This window comes from Castanea sativa, chromosome 4, assembly GCF_040712315.1.
Source record: "Castanea sativa cultivar Marrone di Chiusa Pesio chromosome 4, ASM4071231v1".
Lineage (NCBI taxonomy): Eukaryota > Viridiplantae > Streptophyta > Magnoliopsida > Fagales > Fagaceae > Castanea > Castanea sativa.
Genome location: NC_134016.1, coordinates 2,412,103 through 2,431,305, shown reverse-complemented (window position 1 = coordinate 2,431,305; position 19,203 = coordinate 2,412,103). Strand labels below are relative to the sequence as shown.

General features: G+C 38.9%; 1 protein-coding gene across 1 annotated transcript; it reads left to right on the top strand.

Moving 5' to 3' along the window:
- Positions 1 to 2,369: 2,369 nt before the first annotated feature.
- On the top strand, positions 2,370 to 7,484 carry LOC142631035 (mogroside I-E synthase-like). The gene is made up of 2 exons (XM_075805092.1): positions 2,370 to 3,186; positions 6,568 to 7,484. Exons 1-2 carry the CDS (start codon positions 2,494 to 2,496, stop codon positions 7,291 to 7,293), a joined length of 1,419 nt encoding a protein of 472 aa, XP_075661207.1. The 5' UTR covers positions 2,370 to 2,493; the 3' UTR covers positions 7,294 to 7,484.
- Positions 7,485 to 19,203: the final 11,719 nt, after the last annotated feature.

Sequence of the window (19,203 nt, the reverse complement as noted above, 5' to 3'; positions counted from 1 at the left end):
CGGATCAAGAAGGTTAAAATCAATTATTTATGTATTTAATTGAATGGATTTTGTCTAAGGTGGGTTTTATTTGATTGGGTTCAAAGAGGAAATATATGCAGTTGGTTGGGTTGAGTGTATTTTTTTTCTTGTGTATTTGGTTGCATTAAATCAGTGTGAAGAGAAATTTTGTAATGATAGAAGTTTTTTGTTGAATTTATGAAGTTGATATTTTGATGAAAATTTTTGCATAGAAATTTTGTATTGGGATGTCAAGTTTTTCAAGATTGTTACAGATATTCTTTAAAACAAAATCCAAGATAAGAACGTCCAATAGATTCAATAAAAGTTCAGACTTAGTTTAGACAATATGAGCTAATTTTTTTTAGGCGAAAAACTTATTTTAGTCCCTACATTTTCACGCGAATATGGGTTTGAAATATGGGTTTGAATCTGTTGTTGTTCTTGAATTTAATTTTTTGGTTTTAAATTTTTTGTTGTTCTTGAATCTGTTGTTGTTCTTGGTGTTTTTTTGTTCTCGATGTTCTTGAATTTAATGTTTTGGTTTTTATTTCTGCTTTTAATTTTTTTATTCAGTTAAAATTAGTAAATTAAATTTTTTTTTTTTAATTTAGAGGCTGACGTGGAAAGCCACGTGGCCACAGTAAGTATTATTTTAATATTTCCAATTTTGTCTGTTTGCCAGCTCAGCAAGTTCCGCCTCTGATGTAACGTCAGGGGGCTAAAACGAGAGGCGTTTTCCTGAATAGGGACTAAAAGCGGTGGAAAAAAAAATTTGGGACCAAAGCGGGAATCGCATGAAAATGTAGGAACTAAAATGAGTTTTTCGCCTTTTTTTTTTATATACATTTTTTAATTTTAGAATAAAAATGTTAGTATTCATTAGTTGAAATTTTGAATTTTAAAAGTTAAAAAGACAAAATGATGTCATTGTTGGACACTTAACGACAAACCTCCAAATTGACAACAGAAGTTAGAGTATTAAATAAAAAAAAATCATAGAATTGATTTGAATTTTGGGTAATGTAAGCATATGTAAATTGTAAGTTTTTTGAATTTTTAAATATTTTTTGATTAATGTATAATAAAAATTGATCTTGATATATAAAAACTAGGTTGCACTAACATAAGTTATCCACTGCAAAAGGAATCGTCCAATTAGTGACTTCGAAAATTTTGCAAAATTGGCACATTGAATTACCACTCATGAATATATATAGCCTAAAAAATATTGCTTAAAAAATAGAATCACTCTCTTGTTGATTTTCAAATTGCTTTATTCACTTATAAATTAAATTCTCAAAATAAAAATCATATACTAGCCTCTGAAAAGGCTCTTCTATTTTTTTCTGAAAAAAAAAGTTAATAATTTTTATCTATTGTAATTTAGGATTACTGCATTTTTCAATAATAAAAAAAAGCTTAGGGGTGTGATGAAAAATAATTTCACCTACAAACGTATAATACTCATCACACCCGTAACTTTTTTTTATGATTAGAAAATATAGTAAATTCAAATTATAATTGATGCAAATTATAAACTTTTTCTCAAAAAAATAGAAAAGCTTTGAGCACATGCATGAGCGCGTACTCAAAAGCTAATTTTATATATATATATATATATATATATATATATATATATATATATATATATAATGTTAAATATATACTTTTTATATTTATATTTATATTTGGTTTGATTCCTATTCAAAAGTGTTGCAGTATTGCTAAGGACGTATATTTTTAATTCAAATGAATTGATTTTTCTCTCATATATAAAAACCAAAAAAGTAAATAAATCAATTTTTTTTTTACCAAACCCCCCCCCCCCCCCCCCCCCCCGCCCAAAAAAAAAAGAATTATTTAACTAACATGCTTACCAATTTCCATTCATCCATAAATCCTTGCTTCTAAGCTTTTAAAAGTAATGCTTTTCCAAAAAGCTTTTAAGACTTAAAATAATGAACTAAATATTATAGACATATAATTAAGAAAATAAAATCTTAATATTTTAACCCAAAAAAAAAAAAATCAAATCTCAGCCATTTAAATGGAACAACATTATATTTGTGGTTTATTATAAGATGAAGGTTCTTCTGTTGCATGCTCTTAAAATCAAGAGTTTTTCTTCTTTTAATACCACATTTTTATAATTTTTTTTTTTAACTTTTAAAGTTACAAGATTCGATTTGTTACCCCCCATTGAATAAAAGTGTTTTAAATTTCATTTAAGAAAAAAAAATGCAAAAATTGTGGTCCAACAAGAAGTCAATTCACTCTATAGCCCCACTTGAATTGTTGTTTTGGTGCAAATCACTATTGATCATTTATGTTGCACTGATTGAAGATAAAAGTATCTAAAAAGAAGAGCCGACATTTGTCTGTCATTTGCCCTTTATCTTTTCAGATACTTAATGGAGTGAAAAATCATTACATGTTGAATTGAAACCAATATACATACTCACACACCATTATCTCCTGTAATTTTAGTTCATGAATTCTTCAACCTCAAACTTCCAAAGAGAGAGTCATAGGGCGTTATTAGAAAAGAAAATGGACAAAGAAACTCATATCTTATTATTTTCTTACCCTGTACAAGGTCACATTAACCCAATGCTCCAATTCTCAAAGCGCTTAGCCTCAAAGGGTCTTAGAGTAACATTTGTCACTACCACCTCTATTGGTAATTCCATGCAAGCCCTTCCTAGCCATTCTATCAATGTTGATATCATCTCTGATGGCTCCGAGGAAGCTGAAGATGCGGAGAGTATAGATGCATCTCTCGAACGTTACAAGCTACATGTCTCACAACGCTTACCAAAGCTTATTGAGAAACATTATAGCTCCAGATATCCTCCAAAGATTTTGGTGTATGACTCAGTTATGCCATGGGCTTTAGAAATTGCAAGGAAAATTGGGATTGATGGGGTTCCATTTTTCACTCAGTCTTGTGTGGTTAATGCCATCTATTATCATGCGAATGATGGAGTAATTCAAATGCCCATAGAAGAAGGGGCTTCAATATCATTGCCCTCAATACCATCACTAGGATTCGATGATCTACCTTCATTTCTTTGTGATAAGGGCTTGTACCCAGCTTTGCAAAAGCTCGTATTGAATCAATTCTCGAATTTTCAGGAAGCGAATTGGCTTTTGTGCAACACTTTCAACGAGTTGGAGAATGAGGTAAGTTAAGCTATCAATTTATATATATTGAGGATAATAAGTTACAATATTTTACATTCTTAAAATTTGTAGTAATTTTGATTTTCTCCTAAAGTTTCAAAATTGGGATACATTTTGTTTGAATTTATAGTCCGCCCTTCATTTAACTGTGATGAGATCGATGCCTATTGCTAGGTATCAACTAACCTCAAAATTACATTATTTTTTTCATTCAAATTTTGAAGTAATTTTTGTTTTGCCCCATAAAGATTCAAAATCGAAATCCATAACTGAACATTGTTTTGAGCTAAGGTGGCACTCAAAAGGAGAACTCATCACCATGCATGGAATAAAGGCTTAAATCAAAATAATATGTAACGTTAGGGATATTTATCCAAATTTTAAAACTTGAAGGTGGAAAAATCAAGATTATCCCAAAATTTATGAGTGTCAATTATAATTTAGTCTATATTCAGGGACATATGAGGATACATATGTAGGTGTTTGTGAGCCATACATAAGAAAAAAATAATTATATCCTACATTTAATATATGCATCTCCAGTCCACGTAGTCATGGAACCCACATTATCTTTTCTTTTATTATTATTATCAATTTTATTTTTTAGAATCCACACAATCTTGCTTGTATACGATAAACAAAATCTTCGAGAAGTGGTTTAATTACAACCACTTGTATTGTTATCTTTTTACAACTACTATTTTATTCTATCTCTCTTCTTCTTGTTTTTCCTCTTTTGTGTGTGTGTGTGTGTGTGTGTGTGTGTGTGTGTGTGTGTGTGTGGGGGGGGGGGGGGGGGTGTGAGTGAGTAACAACTAGTCTATTATGTTAATTAATATCGTTTAGTGATAGCTACTAGTCAATTGGGTTCATAAAAAAAAAAAAAATAAATACTAGTCAATTGTGTAATATCGGGAAAAGCTATCCCGAACGGACCAAACCCTATAAATATATCAAAACCATTACAATTATATTTGAAAAAAAATAATTTTCAAAAAACTATTGTTTACTTATTATGAATTAGCTTGAACAGCTCAAGATGAATATAGTTTAAAGTTTTATATAGACAAAAGAATGTAGTTTAAATTATTCGCAACCAAGTTCAAGTATTAATTAATAAGTACTTTTACACTAAATTAAATCATATTTATCATTTGATCTATTAATTAATCAAATTTTAAGACACTCTTGTATCATTTGATCTAGAAGGCAACGCTGGTTGTTGTTGTTTTAGCCACATCACTTATTTTTTTCCATATAAAATGAAAACGTCGAAAAATGATATGGCTAAAACAACAGCAATCAGCATTGCCTTACTTATTTATTAACATAAGTGTATTTGTTAAAATAAAGTATACTTTTGACCCTTAAAGTTTGATATATTTTTTTTTTGGTTATTTATGTTTCAAAATTTTCATTTTTACATTTTATATTTTATTTAGTTTTCGTATTGGCCCTTCAAGAGTTTTTTATTATTATTTTAAAGTCACAAGATTTGATTTGTTACCCCATTAAATAAAAGTTTTTTAAATTTCATTTTCAAAAAAAAAAAAAAAAACACCAAAAATTTTGGTTCAACAAGAAGTCTATACACACAAGACAATAGTATGTATATCAAGTTTCCACATTGTTTGGATATCATATAAACAGTTTCTCGGTTCTCCCCCTTTTTTTGGATAAGTATCATATAAACATGTCTACCCAAAAAGTTTTTTTTTAATAGAAAAACCAAAAAAGTATTTATAAATGTTAGAATATTTTTTTTGATACAAGATAGAATTCTACTCTAGCCTAATCTAAGTGTATATTTGTGTGAAGCTCCCTCTTGGAGACTTGAACCTCGGCCCTTACCCCCTACACCCCACACTCCACAAGCACTTATACTTGTGGAGTGACCATCGCACCAAGGGTATGCGGTGGCAAATGTTAAAATATTGGCTTGGCTGGTGATATGAAAGAATGAAAAGAAATAACAACGAAAGAGTGGGCCAAAAATTACTAACAATGTAACTTCCTTTGAAAAACCCTTGAGTTGTTGAGAGAGAGTGATTAATTAAAATAGAAATGTTGATATACGATGCTAAAGACACTAATTTTTTTCATGATTTATTAAGGTATTCAATTGTGATTAAAGTTGCATAATTTCTCATAAGATTATGACTGATGCCTATTGTATTATTTATCAATCACCATAAGTGATGTCACCACTTGTGAAAAAAAATTGTGTTATTAGATTTTTATATACATAAATTGAGAGAAAGAGATACTCACATACTTTTAATATGGAATTTCTATTTTCTTTAATAAAAAAATTAATAATGATGATACTTGAATAAATAAATGAAAAAAAAAAAGCTATGCTCGAATGCCAAATTATATAAACTCAAAAACATCCAAAAATTGAAATTGAGTTTAAAATTTTGAAGTCAATCTCATTTTCATATTCATTCCATAAGATCAGATTTGGCCTTTCTTTCAAACCAACGCACTGCATGTCTAATACCATAACTTTGTAGGCACTAAAAATTATATGAACCTTGTCACCTATTTGTTCGGAATAATTCTACTATTACACACTTTGCTATAATTGTCTTATGTGGAAGATTATAATTAGTTCATTGTCACTATTACATGAATCCATCATTTTTTTCTTCACTATTCCCAGTTTGCCACATAGAACAATTGTGGTAAAGTGTGTGTGAAAGTATATGGTTTTGGAATTATACATTTGCTTTGCATTTGTATTTATGGTGAGATCCAGGAAAATTGAATATGTAAGTGGTGTGAATTAAAAATTCTGTGAATTTAAGAATTAAGAGTATCATTTTTCTTGTAACAGCAAATGTAATGATATTATTATAGTAGGAAATTTCAAAGCCAAAACATAGCGAAGACAAGGCAAAAACAAAATGAAACTCTGGATTTTTTCTCTTAAAAAAAAAAAAAAGGAATACAGTGGATGTCATCTAATACACTTTGATAAATATTAGCATCTTGTCAAATTACGTATATTCCTGTATTCTTTTAGTGTCCGAGCCATTTTATGTGTCTTCAATCTTCTCTACTTTGACTTAGTGAGTTCTTGGCAAAGCTAGAATTAGCCACTTCTGTGTTACTTACTGACTACAGAGCTTACAACTCATTGAAGTATGAAAATTTTATAAGATTTGTTTATAAAAGAAGTATTTCAGTTTTGTAGCTTTGCTTACTAATATGCTTACACAACACATCCCTGTACGTTTCCTCCATTTGAGATAATTTAATTTATATTTCATCCTTTTTTTAATATCCCCTTCATCTTCGGCTCCGTTGTTAATCAGTGAACATTGGTTTATTGTTTATTATTCTGATTTTGTTACATATGTTTCAAAATTCCATTAGGTGGTGAATTGGATGACAAGCCAACAATGGCCCGTTAAAACAATTGGACCAGCTATTCCATCAATCTACTTAGACAAGCGGTTGGAGGATGACAAAGAATATGGCGTTCACCTATTCAAACCTGATGTGGATGCTTGCATGAAGTGGCTAAACACAAAGGAAACTGACTCAGTTGTTTATACATCATTTGGAAGCTTGGCATCCCTGGGAGAAGAGCAGATGGATGAGCTAACAAGGGGCCTAAAGAATAGTAATTGCTACTTCTTGTGGGTTGTCAGAGAAACTGAACAGAAAAAACTTCCTCCTAATTTTTTACAAGAAACATCAGAGAAGGGACTAGTTGTGAGTTGGTGCCCTCAGTTAGAGGTATTGGCTCATAAGGCCGTTGGGTGCTTCATGACTCATTGTGGATGGAACTCAACCCTTGAAGCATTGAGTTTGGGAGTGCCAATGGTTGCAATGCCACAATGGACGGATCAACAAACTAATGCAAAGTTCATTGTGGATGTGTGGAAGGTAGGGGTAAGGATTAAATTGGATGAAAGAGGCATAGCTACCAAAGAAGAAATAGAGCTGTGTATAAAGGAAGTAATAGAAGGAGAAAGAGGGAAAGAGATGAAAATGAATTCAGTCAGATGGAAAGAATTGGCTAAAGAGGCGGTGGATGAAGGTGGAAGTTCTGATAAAAATATAGAGGAGTTTGTGGCAAAACTTGTGCAATCTTAAAGTTAATGTAAGCAGCAATTCAGCTACTCTTCGTTCAAATAATGGTCAAGAAAAAAATTTATGATACCACTATTGGAGGATTTGTTGCAGTGACACCAAGCATTATCAAGTTTTTGGAATTTTACTTTTATCAAAACATTACCCATATGTTTTCTCTAGAAGGAATAAAATATTATCTATCTGACGAGCAATACCTAATTTTCCTTTTACAATGAATAGATTATTCTTGTGCAACAAAAAATAAAAACCCTAAACTAAGTCAAAGTAAAAATTTCATATAACAACAGTAAATAATTTACTGTTATTGTAGGAAAATTTTGAAAATTGTATAATAATAAAAATGTTATACAAACTAAGCAAAATAAAATGACCACACTTATCCACATTGGCAATAAATAATGAAAACTAATAATTAATGAATTATCATGTAACTATCTGAAAATATGAAAACTCATAAGAGAAAATTGTAAAACTATATATATTTGCATATTTTTTTCTTCTTTGTTCAACCACTCAATATACTCAAGTTATTTTTTTTATTAAATTTTGTTTAATTTAAATTTCTTAATGACCATCTAAAAAATATTTATGAAGCAAATACTAAGAAAAATTCCATAAATTTCCTGGTGATGTAAGTGGATGGCACATGAACCCTAATGGTTAAGACACTCTTGTATTAAGTGATATGGCTAAAACAACTACAATCAACATTAACTTATTTATTTGACATAAGTTTATTTGTTAAATTAAAGTATACTTTTGTTTCTTATAGTTTGAGATTTTTTTTTTTAAATTTTAATTTTGGCTATTTATGTTTCAAAATTTTCATTTTTACATTTTATATTTTATTTAGTTTTCATATTGGTTTTGTTCTCCATTTCATTTTTATAATGATCTCTCTCTCTCTCTCTCTCTCTCTCTCTCTCTCATTAGGAAATGAAGAAAATCGGCCCATATTTGGGTTTTTGGTGTCCAACTCCAGAATTTTGTGACTTGGGTTGTCAATGCTTAGATCACCATTAAGGTCCAAATCACGACGTAACATGATCCAGCTCTCAAATCACGACGTAACATTAGCTTTTAAATCAGTGTAAAGAGAAATTTTTTAATGATAGAAGGTTTTTGTTGAATTTATGAAGTTGATATTTTGATGAAAATTTTTGTATAGAAATTTTGTATTGGGATCCGGATGTCATGTTTTTCAAGATTGTTACAAATATTCTTAAAAAAAAAAAAAAACCAAAATAAGAACGTCCAATAGATTCAATAAAAGTTCAGAATTATTTTAGACAATATGAGCTAATTTTTTTTATAAATTTTTTAATTTTAGAAAAAAAATGTTAGTATTCATTAGTTGAATTTTGAAATTTAAAAGTTAAAAAGATAAAATGATGTCATTGTTGGACACTTAACGACAAACCTCCAAATTGACAACAGCAGAAGTTTGAGTATTAAAATGAGAGAAAAAAAAAATCATAGAATTGATTTGAATTTTGGGTAATGTAAGCATATGTAAATTGTAAGTTTTTTGAATTTTTAAATATTTTTTGATTAATGTATAATAAAAATTGATCTTTGTAAGTGCACAATTGCACCTGGACTCCAAGACAGCTACGGGCTTAGGCCCAATGAGCCTTAAACAATAAAATTTGTAGAGTGTGGGCTTTCAAATCTAGGTTAGAGGTACTGAGAACTTGATTACAGGCTAAGAGTTACAAATACTTGTAAATAACAAATGATAATTGCAATAGTATTCTTCTGGACGTGTGCTCGAGACTCTTCTGTATTATTTCTCTTTCTTTCTTAAAGGTTACAATTCTTCCTCCTCTTTTTCTTTACTTCTTGCCCCCTTAAATACTTCTTTTCCTGATGCTTTATCCGCGTGTTGCTCCAACCCCCTTCCCCCTAGATATTTCTTTTCTTAGTGCCTTTGAATAGTGACCAGAAGTTTCAGTTCCACTGTTCAGGGGTCACTTCCCCATTAATGTGGCCAGGGAGGTAGGTGCAGAGCCTTTAATGCGGAGGTGGCAGCCTTTACTCTTGATATTTTCTTTAATACTAGTGCATCTAGAAGGTTCAGGATGTCCCCTTTTAACCATTAGTCTTTCCAGAGTTGTGCCTTGACCTCTATAATGAAATCTTGAGTTCTCTTGGATCTGTCCGAGGTGAAACTCTCCCTCGGCTGTATCCTCGGATCCTCGGCGTATGGGCCAACTCATAGAGTTTAATCCTGGAGCAGGTCGACCCTCCATGTTACAGCCCAAAGGCCCATATGCCCACTTAGGTCCTTTTACTCCCCACAATAGCCCCTCAAAACTCTATTTTTCATCATCCGAGGAGAAAAATAGGGTTTTGATCCAACGAACACTTCCTCCACACTTTCTGCAAATAACCACATGTGTGAAAACCGTTTCGCGTTCCAGAGGGTGACACTTGGCGGTTTTATTTTCAAAAACGCGCGCATTTATTACCGTAAGTTATACCTTGTCCCCCACGTTCAACGGTGAGATGAGCATCCAACGGTCCTTATCATTCCATGAAAATTTGGGCGGGATAAATATAATTTCGAGGCTGCTTCTCGCACGTCGTGACGCTTCGGGAACCTGCGCCTTCATTTATTTCTCCAGAAACTAATCCCATCAAAACATCAGCAATCACCTTTTATCTACACAACTCCGTGGAAACTCGCACAACTTCAAGTCTGTAAGTTCTTATTCCTTTTTTCTCTTAACCCTTTCTCCTCAGACCCTGTCCTCGGCTCTCTTTATAATCATTCCCCCTTTTAGAATTTAACCTTTCGTTCACATTTGATGGGAAAGTTCAAATGTCTAGTTGATACCGCCGCTGGAATGGAAGGCTTCAGAGCCAAGTATCACATTCCCGGCGATGTAGGTTTAAAATATTGCCCGGCGGAAGCCGTGGCCGGCTCTAGAAAGGAGGGAGAGGTTATCATCCCAATGGTAGCCTTTGTAGAGGGTGGGATGACCCTCCCAATAAAGCCTGTAACTAGGGAGTACCTCCGCAACCACCAGTTGTGTCCCGATCAGTGTACCTCAAACGTTTTTAGAGTTTTGGGTTGCGTCGATGCTCTAAATGAGCAAATGGGTCTAAAACTCACCTGGCACGATGTCGTCTTTCTGTATGAGTGCCATAAACTTACCAATGTAGGTTACTACATTAAATCCCACTCCAGTGTCGTTAGGCTAATCTCCTGTCTGCCCAAATCCAACAAAGGCATAAAGGACGACTACCTGATCGTCTCTGGGAATTGGCACGACGACCTCCACTGCCCAGTTGAGTGGGGAGATCCAGGTGCGACACCTTAGGATTAACCCCCTCACCGCACAACTTCCTCTAACACTCACAAAAATGCGTATTCATATGCATTGATGTTTATTTAAGTTCATTATATGTTGTCTGAATCTGACCATGTTTGTTTGCTTTGATGTCCTTCTTTGCAGATAAGCAACACGTGCGCCCACGCTTGAGCCACTGCAACGTTGCAGATCTAAACCGGGTACTGCGCTCCGAGGTGTTTGTCAGCGAGGACCTACAACTCAGGGCTGCTCACTTGATTCTAGGGTACGACCCCGTATCCTCGGACTTCCAGGCAATAGAGAACGCCATTATTGCTGGTGACCGGCGGCGTAGGAGGATCAACGTAGCCAGACCTCACTTCCTGGACGATCACGACCTCCCTGACAGCCCTGACACCATACTGTATTTACAACCGATTGCCGCGGTCCCTCTAGCTACACACTCCCATGCAACCGTTGTCCCAGAGGAGCAAGTGTCTTCGTCAAACATGCTAGACGAGGAGATAGAACAGTTCCAATTTGAAGACACCGAAAGACCTCGAGGGAACCAGTTCGTTGTACTCTCTGACAAGGAAGAAGAAGCCACTGAGGCCTCTGGAATTGCAGGGTTAGTCGTTGCCCAACCAGAGGACGACTTCGAGGAAGATATGGATAGGATGAAGGGTCTCCTAACCACGAGAGCTACGAAGGTTGCCGAGAGAAAGACGGGGGGGTCTTAAGCTCTTTCATCTTTGCCACCTCCCCCTCCTCCAGCTGAGCCAAAACTTCCCGCCGAGGATACCAAAAAGAAGAGAAAGGGGGAGGCCGAGGAGATAGGCAGTAAGGAACCAAAGAAATCGCGACAACAACCGCCACCCATTCAGCAGCAGAAGCTGGATAAAGGCAAAGGCAGGGCCCGCTCAGTTGAAAGCGGGGAGATCAGGGACGTGGCCGAAGTGCGCCGAGCACCGGCCACCTGGTCCCCTGACTTAAGGCTGGACGGCGCACCTATCTCCTACCAGTCCAGTATCAGGGCGGCCCAGCAAGGTCATGCCCATCACTTGGCAGAAGTGTTGGAACGCCCTCTTCTGCTGCCGAAAGATATGGAGACCTTGGAGAGGATGAGCCAACCTCAATTATTCCTGTCTCTAAAAAGGGATCTAGCCCTGGTAAGTTTAACTTTTTAGGAAGATTACATTTTTAACAGTATCGGATTATTCACGAGTGTCCTGCTATACCTAATTTCCTCATACTTTATTGCAGGCCGTTCAGGAAGTCTTCATGGCCGAGAAGTTTATAGAAGATACTAGGAAGAAGGCTAGAACAGAGCTTGAAATTCGCATGGAGACTGAGAATTCCTTAGGCACGGCCATTGCTGAAAATGAGAAGCTTATCTCTGAGGTGGCTGAGCTAAAAAGACAGAGGAATAGGGCTGAGGCAAACCTGAAGACCATGAAGACCCAGATAGAAGGGCAGCGCAAGCTCCTTCATGAAAAAGATGATGAGCTCTCCCGAGTCCAAAGGGAACGCTCGGATTTGGAAAAGGAACTTGCGCTGATGAAGGAAGAAGCCGGCGCATTTCAACGCTCTTTAGAAGCTGCCAAGCAGGCGAGTTACGAGGAAGGGGTAGCTTCCACCGAGGAGCAGTTGACAGAGGCTTTCGCGGCCTTATGCCGGGAATACTGTCAGAAAGTCTGGGGGGAAGCTCTAAACATAGCAGGAGTTCCTCTAGCCTCGGAGCTGAGGAATTCCGAGAATGTTTGGCTTCCCCTGGAGATACAGGAGATTGAAGAGGCTCCTGCTGCTATTCCTACCCCTGAAACAACTCTTCCTGCTCTTCCTCCCATGGTCCAAAGCTAATTCCAGATCCTACAGAACTTTCAGGTTCCAATAAAGAAAAGGAAGGAGGCGGAGGTGCCGAGAAGGGCCTGGGTCAAACCATAGAATCCAATGTCCCTCCAACGAAGGCAGCAGACAAAGGAAAGCAAGTTCTGTCTCCTTTTGAGTTGGAGCTGAAAGAGACCGAGGCAACCAGCACTTCTCAGCAAGATCCTCCTCCAAAAGCTTAGGACCTAGCTTAGGACTTCTCTTTCTCTATATTCAGACTTAATATGTAATGTATATCTAAATGATTAATGAAGAACAATTTTGTTTGATTTTCACTCGTGTTGTATCTTTTTTTACTTTATTCTTTTTGTACTTGTCGCCAAAGTTTCCCATTAGTACATATAATAATTGCACAATCATAACCTCCACGCAGTCATGCGCATGTTTTTGCATTAAAAACTTAACAACAGATGACATGATTGAGATATTTTAAACAATGCCTTGGTTAAAAAAAAAGACCTCATATAACGATTAAACCCTTATAATTTGTGGTATTGTTTTCAGTAGGATGTAAGATCCGAGGACCATTCCTTATATAAATTTGCTTAACGCTTAAAGATATAGAACTTAAGATCCGAGTTAATGACCAGTAAGGCACTAATTTCCAAACGTAATAAGAAATTAACTTTAATCAAGTTTGTAGTATGAGGACAAGACTTAACCAATTTCCTATTTGATTATTAAGATCAGTAACCTTAAATGCTAATTTTCCCAAAGTAGGAGGTTCGAGGACCCGGCATAACTAAGGTTCTGTTCAACAAATGACAAGATATTAATTCCCACAAGGTTTGTGATCCGAGGACTGCACTTAACCAAGTTTCTGTTTGATTCTTAAGAACAGTAACTTCAAATGTTAATTTTTCCAAAGTAGGAGGTCCGAGGACCCGGCATAACTAATGTTCTGTTTAACAAATGACAAGATATCAATTTCCACAAGATTTGTGGTCCGAGGACTGCACTTAACCAAGTTTCTGTTTGATTCTTAAGAACAGTAACTTCAAATGTTAATTTTCCCAAAGTAGGAGGTCCGTGGACCCGGCATAACTAAGGTTCTGTTTAACAAATGACAAGATATTAATTTCCACAAGGTTTGTGGTCCGAGGACTGCACTTAACCAAGTTTCTGTTTGATTCTTAAGAACAGTAACTTCAAATGTTAATTTTCCCAAAGTAGGAGGTCCGAGGACCCTATAACTAAGGTTCTGTTTAACAAATGACAAGATATCAATTTCCACAAGGTTCGTGGTCCGAGGATCGCACTTAACCAAGTTTCGTTTGATTCTTAAGAACAAGTAACTTCAAATGTTAATTTTCCAAAGTAGGAGGTCCGTGGACCCGCATAACTAAGGTTCCGTTTGCTAACAAATGACAAGATATTAATTTCCACAAGGTTTGTGGTCCGAGGAACGCACTTAACCAAGTTTCGTTTTGATTCTTAAGAACAAGTAGCTGCAAGCGTCAGAGGTTACATAACTTTGAAATATTAACCGACAAAAGCACATTTTATTAATAATAATACCTTCTAAGATTATTTACATTCCATGGGCATGGTACAATTCTTTCGTCTAGGTCAGCTAGCCGATATGACCCTATGCCCGCTACCGAAACAATGCGATGTGGGCCTTCCCAGCTTGGGTCCCAGCTTTACCCTAAGCCGGGGTTCTTAGAAGTGCCTACAACTTTCCTTAGTACAAGATCACGTGTGCAAGTGGTCTTAGCTTCACGTGGGCGCTCATATCCCCGTTTTAGCTCGTTAGAGCATAAGCCATTTGGACCATAGCCGCCTCGCGTCGTTCCTCGAGTAAATCAAGACTTTTCTCCAGGAGTCCATTGTTATTCTCCGGCTAAAGGAGCTCATCTTTAGGGTGGGAAAACCAGATTCCGTAGGTATCACCGCCTCGGCTCCATAAGTCATAGAAATGGCGTTTCTCCCGTGGACCTACGCGGTGGTCCGGCACGTCCACGTAACATGAGGGAGCTCTTCTACCCACCTGCCTTTCGCATCGTCCAACCTCTTCTTGAGCCCACTGACTATGACCTTGTTAACGGCCTCGGCTTGCCTATTTCCCTGAGGATAAGCTGGGGTGGAGTATCTATTTATGATACCCATGTCACCACAATATTGCCTAAAGGCCTTGCTGTCAAATTGAACGCCATTGTCTGAGATAATTGTGTGTGGTATATCGAACGTGGTGACAATATTTTTCTAGACAAATTTTTTGGAATCAACATCTCTAATATTTGCTAAGGGCTCGGCCTCAACCCATTTAGTAAAATAATCTGTTCCCACAAGAAGCCATCTTTTGTTTCCTGCAGCTCTCAGAAACGGCCCCACTATGTCCAATCCCCACTGTGCGAAGGGCCAAGGACTGGAAAGGGGGTTAAGAACTCCTCTAGGTTGGTGGATGTTAGGGGCGAACCTCTGGCATTGATCACATTTCCTGGCGTAGTCTTGAGCCTCCCTTTGCATATTGGGCCACCAATAACCCTGAGTCAGAGCTCTGTGGGCTAAGGATCTTCCCCTAGTGTGGCTGCCACAAATCCCTTCATGCAGTTCTTCTAGAAGCCCTTCCGTTGAGTCAGGGTGCACACACAGCAAGTACGGTCCTGAAAAGGATCGTTTATACAGTTTCTAATCCTCGGACAACCAGAAGCGTGGCGCCTTTCGACGTATCTTATCCGCTTCAGATTTGTCCTCGGGAAGGATGTCATTCTTGAGAAAAGCTGTAACCGGGTCAATCCAAGTAGGCCCAGGCCTTATCAGATGAATGTGAACTGTGCTAACGACAGTAAGAGTTGGCTCCAACAAATCCTCCACGAGGATAACCCTAGGCAAGTCCTGAACCGAGGAAGTCGCCAATGTAGCCAAAGAATCTGCATGAGTGTTTGCACTCCTAGAAATATGAGCTAAGACGAAGGAGTCAAATTCAGCTTGCTGACGCTTGACCTGGACCAAGTATTCCTGCATTCTGGGGTCTCTAGCCTCCATGGTCCCCATCACTTGGCCGACCACTAACTGAGAGTCCGAGAACACATGGATTTCCTTTCCACCCATCTTACGTACCATCTGCATGCCTACCAAGACTGCTTCATATTCGGCCTCATTGCTAGTAGCCGCGAATGCCAATCTCAAAGATTTTTTGAAGACAATTTCCTCAAGGGACGTTAGAACAAGTCCAACACCAGACCTTCTCTGATTAGCCGCCCCATCCACATACACTTTCCAAATTGGAGGCATTGCAGCTGTAATCACACCAACTGATTTTTCATCCATGTGTGCTTCTTTTGAAGTTTCTTCTAGCAATGGTTCGGTAAACTCTGCTACCAAGTCAGCGAGGACCTGGCCCTTCACCGAGGTGCGAGGCTTGTACTTAACATCAAAAGCTCCCAAAATGGTTCCCCATTTTGCCACCCTGCCAGAGTAATCAGCACTGCGTAACACCGCCTTGAGATGCAATTGGGTCAGAACAACCACAGTATGAGACTGGAAGTAATGAGGAAGTTTGCGCGTGGCATGGACTACGGCCAGAAACGCTTTTTCCAAGAGCAGATAGCGCACCTCGGCCTCATTCAAAGACTTACTAACGTAGTAGACCGGTCTTTGCACCCCGCTTTCATTCCTTATAAGGACTAGGCTCACCGCGTGGACAGCCACTGCCAGATAAGCGAACAAAACCTCGTCCACCTCAGAGCGAGACAAAATGGGTGGCCGAGAAAGATATTGCTTAAGCTGTTGGAAAGCTAACTCGCAGTCCTCGGTCCATCGAAACCCTTTCCATTTATTCAACAATTGGAAGAAAGGACGGCACCGGTCAGCTGACCGAGAGATAAATCTATTCAATGCAGCAATCATTCCGGTTAATTTCTGGATCTCTTTTGGGTTCCGAGGCGGCTGCAAATTCTGAATAGCCTTGACCTGTGCTGGGTTCACCTCGATGCCTCTGTGAGTAATCATGTATCCCAAAAACTTTCCCGATCCCACGCCAAAAGAGCACTTTGAGGCGTTAAGGCGCAGTTTGCACTTTCTTAGCACCTGGAAGGTGTCGGCTAGATCTCTCACGTGTGAGGGTATTGTTTTGCTCTTAACCACCATATCATCCACATATACTTCAACGGTCTTCCCCAGTTGCTATTCGAACATTCTAGTCATCATCCTTTGGTAGGTAGCCCCAGCATTTTTCAACCCAAATGGCATAACTTTATAATGATAGTTCCCGGTTGGAGTAATGAAAACAGTCTTCTCTTGGTCCTTCAACGCTAAGGGAATCTGATGGTAACCCCGGAAGGCGTCCTAAAACTCATCCTAGGATGTCCGACCCGGTAGCATCCACCGCTGATCAATACGAGGCATTGGGAACGAATCCCCGGGGCAGCCTTGTTCGAGATCGCAAAGTCCACACATACCCTCCACGTTCCATTCTTCTTTTTAACAACGACCGTACGGGCCAACCATTCGGTAGAAAACTTCTTTGATAGCCCCAGTTCTTTGAGTTTAAGCACCTCTTCCTTCACAAACCTCGGAATGTTTCCCTGGAAGAACGCCGAGGTGCCTTCTCGAACAATAGCTAGGTTGACATTTAAATGATGACAAATGAAGCTCCCAATCGATGCCTTGGAGCTTCGTAAGGATCCCACGCAAAAACATCAATATTGTCCTTCGTAAATTCTAACAATTCGATATTCTCTTGGTGTGGCAAAAGTATGCCGACCGGAAGAACCTTTCGAGCCATTGGCTACCGGAAATTTCTCTAACTCCTCACAACGTGTCTCCTCTCCCGTCACCATTCCGTATGAATCAGAGCTTAGTTAACGCTATAAGTCTTTGGTGATTCAAGTCGAAGGCTCGCTTCCGTGCTCGATGCAAGACGCAGCTCGATATGCATTGCCGGCTACCGACGGCTGCCGAGAATTTCCTCAACACATCCCCCCGAGGGGAATTTAACTTTAACATGTAAGGTAGAGAGACAGCCTCCAAGCGCGTGCAACCAAGGCCCGGCGAGGATGGTCGTATATGGAGAAAGTACGCGTCAACCACAATGAAATCCACCTCAACCGTTTCCGAGCCGATTGGACGGGCAAACGAATCTGTCCCTTCGCACAACGGCCCTTCCTTCGAAGCTTACGAGTGGCGAGTCATAAGGAGTAAGGTCATCCAACGTCAGCCTTAGCCCCTTGAATAAATCAGGGTACATGATATCTGCACCGCTGCCCTGATCAATCATCACTCTCTTCACATGAGAACTTCCTATTTTAAGAGTGACCACAAGAGAATCGTCCACGGGGTTGAATGGTACCAATCTTATCTTCCTCCGAAAATCCCAAGATGGGTAAGGTCACTTTCAACCTCTTCGGCCTCGTAGCCCGGTTCCTTCCGAGGATGTGAAACCGCCATCACCCCGGTGGGACCCGAACCGGTCCTGCAGCAAAAAATAACATTGATTGTTCCCAATGCCGCCGAGACAAATTGTTCCTCCGATTGTTTAAGCCCGGACCTGGCTGCCCGCCCGCAGGTTGACACAAATGCTGCTTCAGTTTTCCTTCACTGACAAGCTGCTCCAAATGGTTCCAAAGGGTCCGACAATTCTCGGTAGTGTGGCCCACATCCTGATGGTACTGACAAAAGAGTTTCTGATTCCTCTTCGCAGGGTCCCCCGACATCTTACCAGGCCATTTGAAGAAGGGCTCCTTACGAACTTTCTCCAACAACTGATACACTGGTTCTCGGAACACAGTGCTCACGGCCTGAGGTGCTGCCGAGCCGGACTGCGCAACGTAATCTCTCCTCGGCCTGCTATTGTGCTACCTGTCCGACCTGAAATCCCTTCTCTCCTGCGGGATAACCTTCTCCTTTCCCTTTCCTTGCTGTTGGTCTTCCTCCACTCTCTTGTACTCGTCAATATGGTCCATGAGGCGACGTACACTGCGGACGGGCTTTTTAGTCAAAGACTTTCTCAGGTCGTGATCAGTAGGAAGGCCTACCTTAAAGGTATTAAGCGCCACCTCATCAAAGTCGCCATCTATTTCATTAAACATCTCCCAGTAACGGTCGGAGTATGCTTTCAACGTCTCCCCTTCCTTCATGGTCATGGATAACAGCGAGTCCAATGGCCGAGGTACTCTGCTACACGTAATGAACCGAGAAGCGAATGCTCTAGTAAGCTCCCCAAACGAACCTATAGACCCCGATTTAAGGCTGTTGAACCACCTCATAGCCACAAGTCCCAGGCTAGAGGGGAAAACTTTACACATCAGGGTCTCGTTGTGAGAGTGCACCGCCATCCTCTGGTTAAAGTGACTCACGTGCTCCACCGGATCAGTCCGGCCATTGTAGATGGTAAAAGTGGGCTGGGTAAACCTTCTGGGAAGCCTTCCTTTCTCAATCCTCCGTGTAAACGGAGATTTGGAGAGTTGGTGCAACGCCCTACTCATAGCATCGTTGCCTAAGCCCCTAGAACGAAGCTTCTTACGCCTGCAGGTTGGCTGGTCGTCCTCCTCACCTGAGGACGTTGCACCGGTGGGAGAGCGCGAACTTGAGCTGTAGCCACCTCCCCTATCCTCCTCTGAGGAAGGATTAGACGAGGACGGTGAAAACCTACGTTTAGCACGGCGTAACTTCCTCTTCAGACGATTGATTTTCCTCTGCATGGACTTAGAACCCTCCTCGTGGGTAGTGCTACCCCCACCATGAGTATGGCTAGCCCCTGGGTATTTTGTGTGGACGCTTCCCT

Bases quoted from the DNA above. Each gene is read 5' to 3' on its own strand.
- LOC142631035 (XM_075805092.1), top strand. From the start codon at position 2,494: ATGAATTCTTCAACCTCAAACTTCCAAAGAGAGAGTCATAGGGCGTTA. The intron at 3,187-6,567 runs GTAAGTTAAGCT...AAATTCCATTAG, and splicing joins TCAACGAGTTGGAGAATGAG to GTGGTGAATTGGATGACAAG.